This window comes from Colletotrichum spaethianum (assembly GCF_022836535.1).
Source record: "Colletotrichum spaethianum MAFF 239500 DNA, contig03, whole genome shotgun sequence".
Taxonomy (NCBI): Eukaryota; Fungi; Ascomycota; class Sordariomycetes; order Glomerellales; family Glomerellaceae; genus Colletotrichum; species Colletotrichum spaethianum.
In genome coordinates this window covers 573,195-586,637 of record NW_026054773.1, presented here as the reverse complement: position 1 = coordinate 586,637, position 13,443 = coordinate 573,195, and the positions used below count along the sequence as shown (strand labels likewise).

At 55.2% G+C, this 13,443-nt stretch overlaps 8 protein-coding genes across 8 annotated transcripts; 5 read left to right on the top strand and 3 right to left on the bottom strand.

Moving 5' to 3' along the window:
• Positions 1-833: 833 nt before the first annotated feature.
• Positions 834-1,547, top strand: ColSpa_01642 (ER-derived vesicles protein ERV14; the record flags this gene model as incomplete). The annotated part of the gene is made up of 4 exons (XM_049267854.1): positions 834-934; positions 1,123-1,278; positions 1,335-1,401; positions 1,455-1,547. 4 exons carry the CDS (start codon positions 834-836, stop codon positions 1,545-1,547), a joined length of 417 nt encoding a protein of 138 aa, XP_049123811.1.
• An 841-nt stretch (positions 1,548-2,388) lies between these two features.
• Positions 2,389-4,030, top strand: ColSpa_01641 (pre-mRNA-processing factor 17; the record flags this gene model as incomplete). Its single annotated transcript, XM_049267853.1, has 2 exons — positions 2,389-3,481; positions 3,534-4,030. The coding sequence occupies 2 exons, from the start codon at positions 2,389-2,391 to the stop codon at positions 4,028-4,030; spliced, it is 1,590 nt and encodes a 529-aa protein (XP_049123810.1).
• Positions 4,031-4,848: 818 nt separating this feature from the next.
• ColSpa_01640 (uncharacterized protein) lies at positions 4,849-6,027 on the top strand (the record flags this gene model as incomplete). Its single annotated transcript, XM_049267852.1, has 1 exon — positions 4,849-6,027. The coding sequence occupies one exon, from the start codon at positions 4,849-4,851 to the stop codon at positions 6,025-6,027; it is 1,179 nt and encodes a 392-aa protein (XP_049123809.1).
• A 178-nt stretch (positions 6,028-6,205) lies between these two features.
• On the bottom strand, positions 6,206-8,092 carry ColSpa_01639 (uncharacterized protein; the record flags this gene model as incomplete). The annotated part of the gene is made up of 1 exon (XM_049267851.1): positions 6,206-8,092. The coding sequence occupies one exon, from the start codon at positions 8,090-8,092 to the stop codon at positions 6,206-6,208; it is 1,887 nt and encodes a 628-aa protein (XP_049123808.1).
• Positions 8,093-8,948: 856 nt separating this feature from the next.
• Positions 8,949-9,938, bottom strand: ColSpa_01638 (putative agmatinase 1; the record flags this gene model as incomplete). Its single annotated transcript, XM_049267850.1, has 2 exons — positions 8,949-9,172; positions 9,767-9,938. The coding sequence occupies 2 exons, from the start codon at positions 9,936-9,938 to the stop codon at positions 8,949-8,951; spliced, it is 396 nt and encodes a 131-aa protein (XP_049123807.1).
• A 45-nt stretch (positions 9,939-9,983) lies between these two features.
• Positions 9,984-10,556, bottom strand: ColSpa_01637 (putative agmatinase 1; the record flags this gene model as incomplete). Its single annotated transcript, XM_049267849.1, has 2 exons — positions 9,984-10,232; positions 10,263-10,556. The coding sequence occupies 2 exons, from the start codon at positions 10,554-10,556 to the stop codon at positions 9,984-9,986; spliced, it is 543 nt and encodes a 180-aa protein (XP_049123806.1).
• A 526-nt stretch (positions 10,557-11,082) lies between these two features.
• Positions 11,083-11,793, top strand: ColSpa_01636 (uncharacterized protein; the record flags this gene model as incomplete). Its single annotated transcript, XM_049267848.1, has 2 exons — positions 11,083-11,585; positions 11,643-11,793. 2 exons carry the CDS (start codon positions 11,083-11,085, stop codon positions 11,791-11,793), a joined length of 654 nt encoding a protein of 217 aa, XP_049123805.1.
• A 142-nt stretch (positions 11,794-11,935) lies between these two features.
• Positions 11,936-12,997, top strand: ColSpa_01635 (uncharacterized protein; the record flags this gene model as incomplete). The annotated part of the gene is made up of 2 exons (XM_049267847.1): positions 11,936-12,025; positions 12,056-12,997. 2 exons carry the CDS (start codon positions 11,936-11,938, stop codon positions 12,995-12,997), a joined length of 1,032 nt encoding a protein of 343 aa, XP_049123804.1.
• Positions 12,998-13,443: the final 446 nt, after the last annotated feature.

The following is a 13,443-nucleotide window of genomic DNA, read 5'->3' as shown; positions in this document are numbered from 1 at the left end:
ATGAAAATCTTGTCGAGCATGATGGAGCAGCTAGAGTTCGGCTGGGGGGTACGTACCTCACGCACCTGTGAGGTGCAGGCCGCTGACTTGGGGGGCAGTGGGAACATGGACTTGCACTAAGCCCTTCAGGGTCTTCCAGGGCCTCGGGGATAGCGCCTCACTGGCTGGAGAGCGCTGGGAGAGACGGGGGGGGGGAGTGGAGGGGGGTACTGACTGGGGGAGTCGGGGCAAGAGAAGAGTGCGACGTTGGCGTGGACTGGCGGGAGTAGGTAGGGTGAGAACCAGCCAGACCACCGATAGCAGAGCAAGGCATCGAGCCTCTTTCATCATCAGAGGTTTTGAAGCCCCGTAACCCACCCTCCCGATTTTCCACGACCCGGCTCGCTAGTGGCTACCCCAAGAACCAACGAGCCTCTCGCACCGGACTGGAACCACGACTCAACATCACCACACACCTCTTTCTCCCTCTTTCTCCCTCCTCCTAAGCTATCTCCGGCACCCCGTTGGACTTACTACACGTGTCGTCTTGCTCCGACTTTGCAACATCACCACAACACAACGCCGGCGCTGCCCAACTGGAAGCGAGCGACTCCCATCCATTTTACCATCCATCCCTCCTCCAACCTTACATCACCCTAGTGACGTCGAAGCATTCCACCCGCCCGCACCTCCCACGCAATCAAGCTCCAAGCAGCCTCGCGAGCTCAAGTTCCGTCAACCGACAACAGCAAACAGCAAACAGCCCTTTCATTGAGCCGCTGTCGCAACTCTTCTTCAACTCTCCACCACCTCACCACACCGAATTCGCGCAGCTCGCTGCCACTACCGTCAAAATGTCCGGCGAAGCGTGGTTATTCCTCTTCGCGGTGTTGGTCAACGCCGTCAACCTGTTCCTGCAGGTCTTCTTCACCATCATGTACAGCGATCTGGAATGGTGCGTATCTTCCTGCTCCTGTCCTTCACTGCCCAGAACGCGACTCGCCGGCCTGCAGCGAAACGCGCGCCGGCTTCCTCGTGCTCGGACGAGCTGTCCTCCTGGCCATGCCGCTGCTGCAGGCCGCTCGTCCCTGTCATCCCATGAGCTATTTTGTCTGCAATGGATGCTAACGAAGGATTCTGCAGCGACTACATCAACCCTATTGACCTCTGCAACCGTCTCAACACTTACATCATCCCCGAAGCCGCCGTCCATGGATTCCTGACCTTCATGTTCCTGATCAACGGGTACTGGGTGCCGTTGATCCTGAACCTGCCGCTCCTCGCCTACAACATCAAGAAGTATGTCTTAGCCTAGCCGACCTATTGACAGAGAAGAGGCGCTGACCATGATTCAGGATTGTCGACAACACCCACTTGTTAGACGCCACCGAAATCTTCCGCAAGCTGAACGTGCACAAGAAGGTAATGACTGCCTATCCCCGAGCTGCGCCCAACTGTATCTGACATGTGCGCAGGAATCCTTCGTGAAGCTTGGCTTCCATCTGATTATGTTCTTCTTCTACCTCTACAGCATGATTGTCGCCCTCATCCGCGACGAGTCGTCCTAAATGCTGGAGTCCTATCTCTGCGCACGAAAACGGGACGGAATTCTAGTATATACATCACCATGCCACGCGGACAAGAATGAACCAACTACGCGCCAACGCTTCCCTCCTCTGGATGATGCGCCTACCGGGGCTACCATCTGAGTGCACAGGCGAGCAACTACTAGACATGGGGCTGGGGGGGGCGAGAGTGTTGTCATGATACCAGAATGCGGGGTGGTTTTGGGGGGATCTGGCGCTGATTGCATTGGTCTGTAGGAGTTACGGGCAGAGGCTTCGGTGCCTCTGTTTGGATTCTGATGATGATGAACGGGAAAGGAAATAAACTATCACGGTGGGAGGCGGCACGAACGAACGGGCACGAACGAACAGGACGGGGGAGCGGGTTACGATGTGCAAGACCAATACCTAGCTGTTTACTTTGATGTTGCTGCCAGGCCGGCTGGTTCTGGGAGCGGCGGGTTGCGATAATTGAGTAATGACAGATCTCTGAATGTCACCAACATTATTTCCCCCCTCCTGCTTTTGGCCACAGTCAAACATTGCAAATTGGATGGCATGATTCCGTGGCGCAGTTGTCTGTGGTATTTGGTATGCTGTTAAAGCTGCGCAAGCTTTCCGTGTTGCGGCCTGTGCTCTGTCTGAGAGAGCTCCAAAGGTCGCAACTATTTTGCAGGTGCTACCATCCAAACAGGGTAGCTAGGTCGACCCTGACATCAGATCACGTGACTCCAACTTTTGTTGCTGCGACCTGGGATGAGCATCGTCGCGACCATCAGAATTTCCACGGCGACACAACCCCCCAACATTGCCAATCCTCCTGCGACAGACGACAGCATTTAGGATGTCGGGCTTCGGAGAGTACCCGCCGAATATGGCGCCGCAGGATGCCCTCATCGTGCGGCAAGAAGCAGAGCCCGACCACGCCGTCGTCCCCTACACCGGCGAGGATCTCTCCCGGCCCAAAGTCGGCCCCGCGAACCCCTTCAAGGATGAGTCGACGACGCTGAAGCGCAAAAATGTGCTCACCGGAATGGCCGAAGAGACGTACATCTCGGAACACACCTTCCGCAGCAAACACCGCGCCATCGAAAGGAAAGGCGGGCCGGAGCGCGAATACCAGACGGGCACCGCTGTCAAGGAGGAGAACGCTCGGATACGCTCAGCGCGCGAGAAGAAGGGCGACGCGACCATTGTTGAGGGGGATGGCGCTTACGTCGGTCCTTGGGCGCGGTACAAGCGCGACGAGTATGAGGTCGTGCGCGAGGGCGAGGAGCTGGCAAGCGACGAGGAGTACGAGGAGGTGACAGACGAGGACGACGTTGTCGAGAGCGGCACAGTGCTGCGCGCGCCCGAGGCGGCGCTGGCGAGGCGGAAGGAGGTTGAGGAGATGGGCGAGGAGACGACGACGTTCCACGGCGCAGAGGAGAGGGACTACCAGGGCCGGACATACATGCACGTCCCGCTGGACCTCGACGTCGACCTGCGCAAGGAGCCCGGCAGCGTCACGAATTTCATCCCCAAGAAGCAGATCCACACGTGGCGGAGCCACACAAAGGCCGTCACGGCGCTGCGCTTCTTCCCCGGGTCCGGACACCTGTTGCTATCTGCGTCGGCGGACTCGACGGTCAAGATCTGGGACGTCTATCACAACCGCGAGCTGCTGCGGACATACTCGGGCCACGCCAAGGCGGTATCGGACGCGACGTTCAACAACTCTGGCACGCAGTTCCTGTCGGCCAGCTTTGACCGGCAAATCAAGCTCTGGGACACCGAGACAGGCACGTGTCTGAGCCGCTTCTCGACGGGCAAGACGCCACATGTCGTGCGATTCAACCCGTCGGCGGAGCATGCGCACGAGTTTGTGGCCGGCATGTCGGACAAGAAGATTGTTCAGTGGGACACGCGCGCCGGCAACGAGATTGTGCAAGAATACGGTATGCCGCCCCTCTCTCTCGGCCCTCTTTACGAGATACTAACGTCCCCCAGACCACCATCTCGCAGCCATCAACACAATCACCTTTGTCGACGAGGGTCGCCGCTTCATGACGACCTCGGACGACAAGTCGCTCCGCGCATGGGACTACAACATCCCGGTCCCCATCAAGTACATCGCCGAGCCCTACATGTACCCGATGACGCGCGCGGCGCCACACCCGAGCGGGAAATACGTCGCGTTCCAGTCGTCGGACAACCAGATCGTCGTGTACGGGGCCAACGACAAGTTCCGGCAGAACCGCAAGAAGTCGTACCGCGGGCACAACAACGCCGGCACAGCCATCGACGTGAGCGTGAGCCCCGACGGGCAGTTCCTGGCCAGCGGCGACACGCAGGGGTTCGTGTGCTTCTGGGACTGGAAGACGTGCAAGATGTACCACAAGCTCAAGGCAGGCGACCAGGCCGTCACATGTGTTGCGTGGCATCCCCAGGAGACGAGCAAGTTCGTGTCGGCGGGCGCCGAGGGGGATATTCGTTACTGGGACTGATTTGTTGTCCCAAGGAATGTTGTGTCAGGGCGGCTTGTATTGTAGGGCATTGCTTGGCGTTGGAAAAGGGAATCAAAATGACATTGCCTGGGCTTGTTCCCATTGGCACCTATCTCGCAACATACCAAATCCTTCTTTTTTTCTTCTTGTTCCTCATGGTTTCCGTCTCCTTTGCCAGTCTCAACCGGCCTGAGTTACACAGCATTGAGGGGTAAAGACTGCCGTCACCTACCGACCATCAACCTCACCGCACACAAGAAAAAGCCACACGCGACACATCACTGGACGAACACATTCACGCTCCAGAGAGTCTAGACCTTTGAAGCCGCAGCAACCCTGTGGGATACCTTTTCAGGAAACAGCCACCGTGATGTACACATACAGACGCACCACCTTGATGCGCGCATCGGCGGCATCGCGCTCCAATCACATGCTACTTGGTATGGCCATTAGTGTGCGCCATTCCCATATGGCTCGGCCTCCGATCCCCCGCAAAATCAGGGGGTGGAGGGGGGATAATACTTACCAGAACCGGACTGCATTGTCAGACGGGTCGCGTTCCAATGCGGCCATTTACATTCCCTACCCCAACTGCCTACTCATGCATGCGTGTCTCACTTTTTCTCTTTTGCCATCCCATCGTACGTGACGGCGGGAAAAATTCCAGGACATCACATGGTTTTCGGTTTGTCCCGCCTCACTTTTGTCTGGTGTATATACTTGTCAACTGGCCCACCGCTTCGCTCCTTTTTGCTCGTCCATCGGGCTTTGAGGCTGCCGTGTGAAGGAGAGGCAATCCTGCTCGGTCTCTATAGAACATGGACTCTGCATACTGGGACATCTTCCCCGATGCCGAGGACGCGGACACGAGCGAGGAGGACGGGGCGGACGTCGAGAGCTCGTGCTCGCCGGACCTCGAGATCCCCTGCGCCAGGTGCAAACACAGCAGCCGGCTGTGCAAACGGTGCAGAGAACGACGACGCCAACACCGACTTGAGCAGGATTCCACGGCTCCGCGGCGCTTACTGAGGAAGTCGTCTCTTGAACTCGCCTGTTTTCCGGAACCTGCCACCGCCTCAGGGCCAGCAGACCACGGCCCTGCGGCCCCTGAAGTCGCCATCCCAGAAGTCGTGCTCCAACACCCGCCCTCGGACAATGAATCCCCTGATGCGGCGCAGAAGAACACTCTCTCCGTCCCTGGGCCCGTGTATGCGTCAATGTACACCAACTCGCCGTCGTGGATGTCAACGTACACGTCCTCCACCTGCGCCACGACGTATACCACGACCCACGAGCGCTCGCGGCGGGACGGGGAGGCGGATGTAGACCGCGACTGGCTGGACGTCAGGAGGCGCAGACCGCCGTACCCTCGACGGCCGCGGACTTCGAGACGGGACGGCGGGGGCAGGTCTGTCGGAGGCGGGCGGGAGCGGCGGTCGACGGGGTGGGGCTTCGGTACGGGGACGGGGTTCGGGTGGGGGATCGAGTTGAGGGGGTGGGACGCGGGGGAGGTGGAGAGCGGGAGTTATTGCGTCCTCGAGGGGGCGCGGTGGGCGGAGCAGAGGGTCGTTGCGGCGCCGAGGCAGCAGCAGTACCGGAACCAGAAGAACGTTGGAAGGGCGAGACGGAGGTGGCGCGGGGACTTTGGGCACTTCCCAGGTGTGTCGAGGGCGAGGCCGCTGCCGCTCGTGGAGCCGCCGACGCCGAGGTATATGTTCGATGTCTTTGCAATGTCTACCGCGGGGACTGGGGAGGGGGTTTTGAGAGTGCCGTATGTGTCGGAGATGGGACACGCGAGGGTTGTGTATACGATGGCGTATGGTAGGGGCACTGGGTCCGCAAGGGGCCTCTGGGGGTTGTTCGCCCCAAAGGACCAAGGCAAGGGTGATTTTTGGGGGGTTCTATGGCGTGAGGGGATTTGGAAGGGAATCTTGGGGTGTTTAAACGATGTACTTAGCCTTGGGAGGGGAGGTGCCGGGTTGGACGATGTAGATTAGACAGACACGCATGGGATAGGGCGTTGGCTCCGCATAAAACAGCATTCACAATACGTTGGTTTATCAATAAGTGATACATTTCTATCTGAAATAACCCAAGTCCATGCCACTAATCCCGCTCTTGTGCATCCAAACCGAGCCAGTCGCTTATCTAGCAGAAGCCCAGCCACGCCAGTTCCTAGATACAATACATGATGATATTGTCAGAGTCGGAATCATAGTCAATAGGGCCCCATCCATTATGGCCATTCGCCGGCTGGCCCAGGACCGAAACTGGCACAGCGGCTGGGGCTGGAGCTGGGGCTGAAGCTGGAAGTGGAAGTGGAACTGAAGCTGGAGCTGGATCCTGAGCTGGAGCTGGAGCCGGTGCCAGTGTTGGTGCTGGAATCGGGGCGGCGGGTGGAGGTGGAAGAGCCGGCGCCGGCGCACCTTGACTGCGCAGCCCTGTCCTCGAGCCCTTCGCGGCCGGCTTAGCAGTGGCCTTGGGCGCCGTCGTCTTGGGTGCCGTCTTGGGTGTCAGCTTTGTCTTCTTCGGCGCCACCTTGGTCCTCTTCTTCTCCGGCGCCTGATCGTCGTCGTCGTCGTTGTCATCGTCGGGATTCGAGTCGTTTCCTCTCCGTCTCTTAGGCGCTGTCTTGGGTGCCTTTTTTGAAGCTATCTCTAGGGCGTTCTCGGAGGCAATTTGGGAAGCAGCATTGGGCGCAGGTGCCATCTTACTGGCTGGTTTTGTTCTCGATTTCGACCTCTGTTTGGCCTCATCATCACTGTCCTCTGAGTCATCCTCTTTATCGCCTCCATCGCCCTTTGGCTTGCAGCTTTTTGGAGCAGTCTTCGGCTTTACTCTCGAGGCGGCCTTCTGAGCAGCTTTTGGGACCGTCTTAGAGGCAGTCTTAGGTCCAACCTTGGGAGCAATCCTCGACTTCTTGGTCGCAGGTTTCGTTGTACCGGCAGCCTTTGGTTGAGGCTTCGTTTTTCCTTGGTGAGGCTCGTCGCCGTCGTCATCACCATCATCCTCTCCATCATCATCCGGATCGTCCACCTTCCTCTTTTCGTGCAGGGTTATCTGTGTGGCCTTGGGTGCAGGCTTCAGTACTTTCGTAGGCTTCGGCTTTGGCTTCTCGTCGTCGTCGGTCTCCTCAGGGTCGTCATTCTCGTATCCTGTTTTTTGCTTATTGCATCGGAGGGCGACTTTAGGCTCTTTGGGTGCGAGCCTTGTGGTTTCAGCGGGCTTGTTCTTCATTTTTGGCGTTGGTTTTGGCTGATCCCCGTTGTCCCCTTTATCGTCTTCACCTTCGTCGTTCCTCTTCTTCTTCTTACCCTTGCCTTCATCCTTCCGCTCATCGTCGTCTTCGAGCTCTTCAGACTTTCTCTTTGTAGACACAGTTGACGTCGGAACAAGGGTCGCAGTTCGACCTGTAACTGGAGGCCCAAGTAAGCGTCTAGTCCCACCGCCCACTACGCCGCCGCCATCCTTGATGCTAGGCATCGCTCCAGATCCACGGCTGCTGCGGGAGCTCCTTGGACCCCATGCATCCGCAATTCTGCTGGGACTCTTGCTCCCACCCCAGTAACCCTCGCTCCACGGAGGAAACAGCCCAGCTGTGAGCGCTGTGGGCCTTGGGGGTGCCGACTCCGACCTGGTCGGCACGTTCAGGTGAAGGCAGTACTCAATGTCGGTGAGACGGCGGTCCAGCCGCTGCTGCTGTGAGGCCATCGTATCCAGCTGCTCACCCAGGCGGTCCTGTTCATTCTCGTAGTCTTTCTGTCGCTGCGTGAGGCTAGATCTTTTTTGGAGGTTGCTTTGCCCGTGGGCCTGCGAATCATTGTTGGGCTGGGATCCGCTCGGCTTTGCTTCATCACCATCGTTGCTGTCAATGCTGCCGACGTAGACCTCGAGATTGTTAACCCTCGCGTCGAGCTGATCGCGCGAGCGGAGGAGGTCGATGATTTTACGGTACGTAGTTTTCTTTGTGTTTTCGAAACCAATCTCGAGGCGCTTTAGCAGTTTTCCGTGCTTTATGGGGGGCTTGTCTCCGTCCTCTGTCTTCTCCTTGGCGAAATCCATTTCTTTTGCTTCGTGAGGGAAATTGCTGAGCAGCATCTTTTGGGCGTTGGATGAACATGGGATGTCATCCTCGTCAGCTAGGTTTGTAGCTACCTGTTTCCCATGTACCTTCTTAGACAGACTTTGCTCCAATAATGCTTCAGACTGAGAACTTGAGACTTTAGGTGAGCTTGGGGGATTTGCCTCAATGCTGAACAAGGATGAAGAGGCACCGTCGGAAGGAGATGGCATGTCGAAATGGTCCATTCTAGCCTCTGGCTTGGATGTATCTTGCAATACCGTCTTAATTAGAAGCTTTGTTTTCAGTATGGTGAATGTGTTTAGTTGGTGGTGTTCGTCTTAGACGTTGACTTGAATATGGTGGGCTAAAGTGAAATGAGTGGGTTCGTGCTGGAACTTTATGTCTCGAGAGTGGGATACGAAATTTTGATCCGGGACCAGACATGAGAATCTTTTGTGTACGGATTGCTTCATCTTGCCGTTTTTCTTGAAAACGCTGTGTTTCCACACTCCATTTGTTAAACCTTTGATCATTATTCACGTGAGCCTTTGTGTCTGCCTAAATCGAATAGAGCCCGAATCCTCCATCTTCCAAAGCCCCTGAGGTGGCAGAAACCTGATCAGCTTTTCGAGTAAACAACAATTACTGCCACTTTGTTGTCATCACTGATCTGTTGCGGCGGGAGGTTGTCGAAGCACAAAGAGATGGGGCCACCAACAACACGCTGCGGTCTTTGATCATCGAATTGAACATTGAAGGCTACCTGAAAGTTCCACCATTGTCTCAATATACACCGTATCACTGGTTCATCATGCAGTTGCCATCTTTGTGCAGCTTTGACCATTGTCATCCCGACTAGCTATTTTCCCCAATATCTGCCTTTGACTGAACAGGTGTCAGTACCATAAGGTCAATCAGAGAATAGGCAACCTCGGCTGCAGCAAGAATAGTGGTCTCGCCGTTGTTGTCATACGCGGGTGCAACCTCAACGACGTCTGCACCGACTACGGAGAGCCCTTCGAGGCCGTCGAGGATAGTGAGAAGCTCCCGCGTAGACCAGCCTCCCGGCTCGGCTGTCCCTGTAGCTACTCTTCATTAGTCATATTTCTGATCAGTCCTTTATGTGTTGATCATTAGTACCTGGAGCGTATGCCGGGTCAAGGACATCAATGTCCACGCTGATGTAAACCTTGGAGTCATCAACGCGCTTCTTGATCTTTGATATAATTCCTTCGGATCCCAGCTTGTCCAGGTCGCGAGCAGTGATGATTTCAAATCCGCAGCGGACATCGTTTCTTATATCACCTTTTCGTCGGATCAAGGGAGCTCGGATGCCGGCATGAATCGAGTTGTTCAAGATCAGATGCTAGAACCGTTAGCTTTTTTAGTGGTGCCTCGTACGACCGACGGTTTTGATACCTCTTCATGGGCAATATGGAGGAATGTCCCATGGTTCAGGCCTCTGCTATGGTCAGCTCCGACAACGATTTCGCAGCCAATTCCTTGGTTTTTACTTACGCATAGTCCGATATTCCACCTCCTGAACAGCGGCATAGTCAGTGCCTAGCTCCATCATCTCATAAGTGATATAGCTTACCGAGAACTGCGGGATCCCATGTATCTATGGAGGCGTCTTAGCATCTGAATTCAATTCTCTCACAAAGACCACGAACCGATGTGGCTGTCAAAATGAATCACCGAGACAGGTCCCCATCTCTGATACGTTGAGCGCAGCGCAGACAACGTCGTTGTATGATCTCCTCCAAGGGTCAAGATTCTTGGCGTGGAGGAGACGGACGAATTTGCTGCTGGTCGACCAGAAATTGCCTTTGATTTGTCAGTCATTTTTCATCGTAGGCTAGCGAGGGGGTTTCAACGGTATGGGCTCTGTCAAGTCTCTTCAAAGACACTGTATTGTCCAGCCACGTGAGTCTGGCATCCCCGCAATCTACCACAGTTGCCCAGCTTTGCAATGGGTCTCGACCTATTTTGATATGAGTTAGGAGGCAAAGACGCAACGTGCTCGTTCCCGAGGAGTGGCATGCCTGTGTAAACGCTCCATTGCCCGAGGCTTTTCCTTTGGCTGCCCGTACGAATAGCTGGTGGCCCAAAACGTGCCCCTGGGCGACCAGTGGTTGTCTTTCATCGTCATTCAAATGGGCTAAACACCCTGGGAGTAAGAACTACGGTACTAACAGTGTCATGAGGGGCCCCGAATACGGCAATGTCATACTTGTGATCCTTGGTGCTCTGGTCGGAAAAGCAGTCTATGAACGGGAGGTTCGCGAATGTTCTCAGTCCAGCAAACGAACTTGCGCCGAATGGATTGGTTTCATCGTCGTCTATAAGGCTGACCGGTATTTGATTGCCATGAGGAGCCTCAAAGTTGCCGAGTGCTGAGTGGGGAAGCTTCCAAGCGATGCCCCCTTGAACAAACAGTAAGATGGTTGCTAGTGAATGCATCATCTGACCAAGAATTAACCTTGAGAAGACTGTGATCTAGACAATGATCTGAGCAGAGAAAAGATCGGGGTTTCTTTTGGTCAAATGCTGGAACTCAAGATGCCGCACTGCAGAGGCCACAGGATGCAGGCAGGTAATCGACGTCATCGTCTCTATTGGGCCCCTTCCTCGTTCCTTATCACAACCCCTCAATGGAGTCGGGCACTAGCCACACAAGTGTGTAAGTGGAGGTGTGGCTTGACTCCGAAGGTCGTCCCTACCCTGAAGTTATCGAACATGAGAAACGGAAGGCGCATTGGAACTGCAGAGCATGCTGATTTCTTTTTCGGGGGAGGCACAGAGCTCTCTGGGTTCTAAGATGTCTCTTCCAAATCCATCAACTCCAGCCATCCGCCAACATCCACGCTTTAATAGCCTTCATTTCCTCTATTCCCTGTGATGGCGGCAGCAACTACCTGAAGGAGACGTTCCTCCCTATCGATTTCTGAATCCATCATCTTTGAAAAAAACTGCTCCTCAAAGCAAAATGATTAAACGCCTTTCTCGGTCCACAGCAATCAGCGGCCGCCCTCGACAGAACCTCCGAAAGCAACTGCGATTCCGCCAAGTCGCACACGACGGCGCTGTCGACGATGACGACGAGGAAGGCCCTCCGAGGCCTCTTCCCGAACATGACTATAAGGCCATCTATAAATGGTGGAACGACGAGTACAGACTGGTTGCAGTCTGCATTGTCGGCGCCATTACCCTAGGCATCATCTTCAAGAAGTTTGACAATAAAGTGGTGCCCCAGCTAAAGGGCGACATCGACTTCGACGTCATCATCGTCGCCATGTTCACTTGCGTTCGCGTGGCCATGAGCGGTATTGTTGAGTCGTCCATTAGCCAAGCTGCCTGGATTTGGGTATCCGAGGCACGTCAGCGTCGGACCAACGATATGCGAGCAAGGCTGGAGGACTTCAAGATCTACGACGAGGCATCGCGCGGGCTCTGGGGAAGTCTGTGTCTTCTGTGGCGGCTGAGGGGAAAGTGAGCAGTCGCAGCTTTGTGTTCGTTGAAGCTTGATGCTGACGTCTGAGCTGACAGACATCTCGCCTGCATCGGCGCTCTGATCGTGGTCCTCACTCATGGACTCGAAGCCTCTTCCCAGCAACTTTACCGGTACGAGGGCCGACCGATCGAGGACAAAAAGCCCGATGATCCCCCCATCCCGGCACCCCCGAGAAGCGATCTGTAGGACTACACGGTGTCCCGGGGTCTGGACCCTCGTAAGTGGTATCACGGTCTTCGATGCAATCAGTTTCTAACGTGCCCCAGTTCCTTCTCTCAACGTGTCAACCAAAGCAGCCGTTTATAGAGGCATCTTGTCTGCCGACATCATGGAGCTCGACGTTGAATGTTCCTCCACCAATTGCACGTGGCCCATCATACCAACACTCGCTGTCTGTGGAGAGTGCAACTCGTTGAGGGTAAGTACAATGTGCACCGACAAGTCACAGACGTGCCTGTACAGCCTGCCCTCCGGGACTTCAGTGGACATCAGCCACAATGCGCCGGCCACCGAGCGGTTCCGGACGGCCTCGTCGTCGGGAATCTACCACCACTTCAACTCCACGAGCCAAACCTACATCTCCGTATTCGACGTTCTCTGGGTCTTGAAAACAAGGAAAAGAACAGAGATGGTAGGCCAGGAATGCGCGCTATGGTTCTGCATGATAAGCTACGACATCACAGTAACCGAGAGCCGGTCCAATCAGACAATAACCAACATCTGGAACACGACACAGTTCGAGACCAGCAATAGCGCGCACGACGATGAGTACGTCTTCGTCGACATACCAGCAGACATGAACGTCCCGAAGACGTCCAGATACAGCATTTCCAGGAAGGCGCTGGCAGCGTTGCAGAGGTTTCTGGATCCGCTAGTTGAAGGGACGTACGAGCATCAGTACACCATCATCAACTTTTCATCGGACTGGATCGAAGGGATGTACAACGCGCGACACAATCTTCCATCGTGGATCTATCAATTTAGCCTCAGTCTAACGAACGAGGTGAGACTCCACGGGCAAGTTCGAAGCAACCAACCCCATGAATATGGCGGACGGGCGTACAAGGTGGCGCAGATGATCATTGTGGAGTGGAAATGGCTGCTGTTTCCTACAGCCCTGATCATCGTCAGCATCTACTACCTCTTCCACACCATCATCAGGGGCGCTCGCGACGGCATATCGGTGTGGAAGAGCGATTCGTTGCCGATGCTGTTCTGTCGGATTGATACGTCGATTCTCGTGAGAGTTGGCGATGGCATGGATGTCCCCAACGGACTGGACGATGCCGTCGGCAACGTGAAGGTGTGCTTGTTAAGGGAAGACGACGGCGATTGGGTCTTCAAGCCGATTGAGAGCGAAGACTCTTCCTCTGAATCCGATGCTGACTGAGCACCATCTCAATCCTACTCAATGGACGGCAACCAAATGCTCATCAATACATCATCTCGTCCTACTACCAGAGACCTTGAAAAGTTGGAGCAAATGAGTGTATGAGGAATGTGAGCCTCAATTCCGCGCCCTCATGTGTCACTGACGTTCCTGAGCGGAAAATCCTCCGGAAATTTGGGGTCACCGTTGCTGATGACGCTAATGACTCGACATGCAGCGTCAATTGGGGGGATATTCATCATGGCTGATTGGCCCAAGACGCCAACCTCTTGTGGAGCTTACTGGGGTGCAGTCGTAGAGACTCGGCAGAGTTCCTCGGCAGACAGATTGCTGAGTTGCTGACTCTGACTGGCTATGTCAACATCGACCATCCACTTGCAGTGTGCCTCGGCACTTTTCGCTGATTAGCCTACATGTGTACGGAATAGTACTACTACCAACAGGGT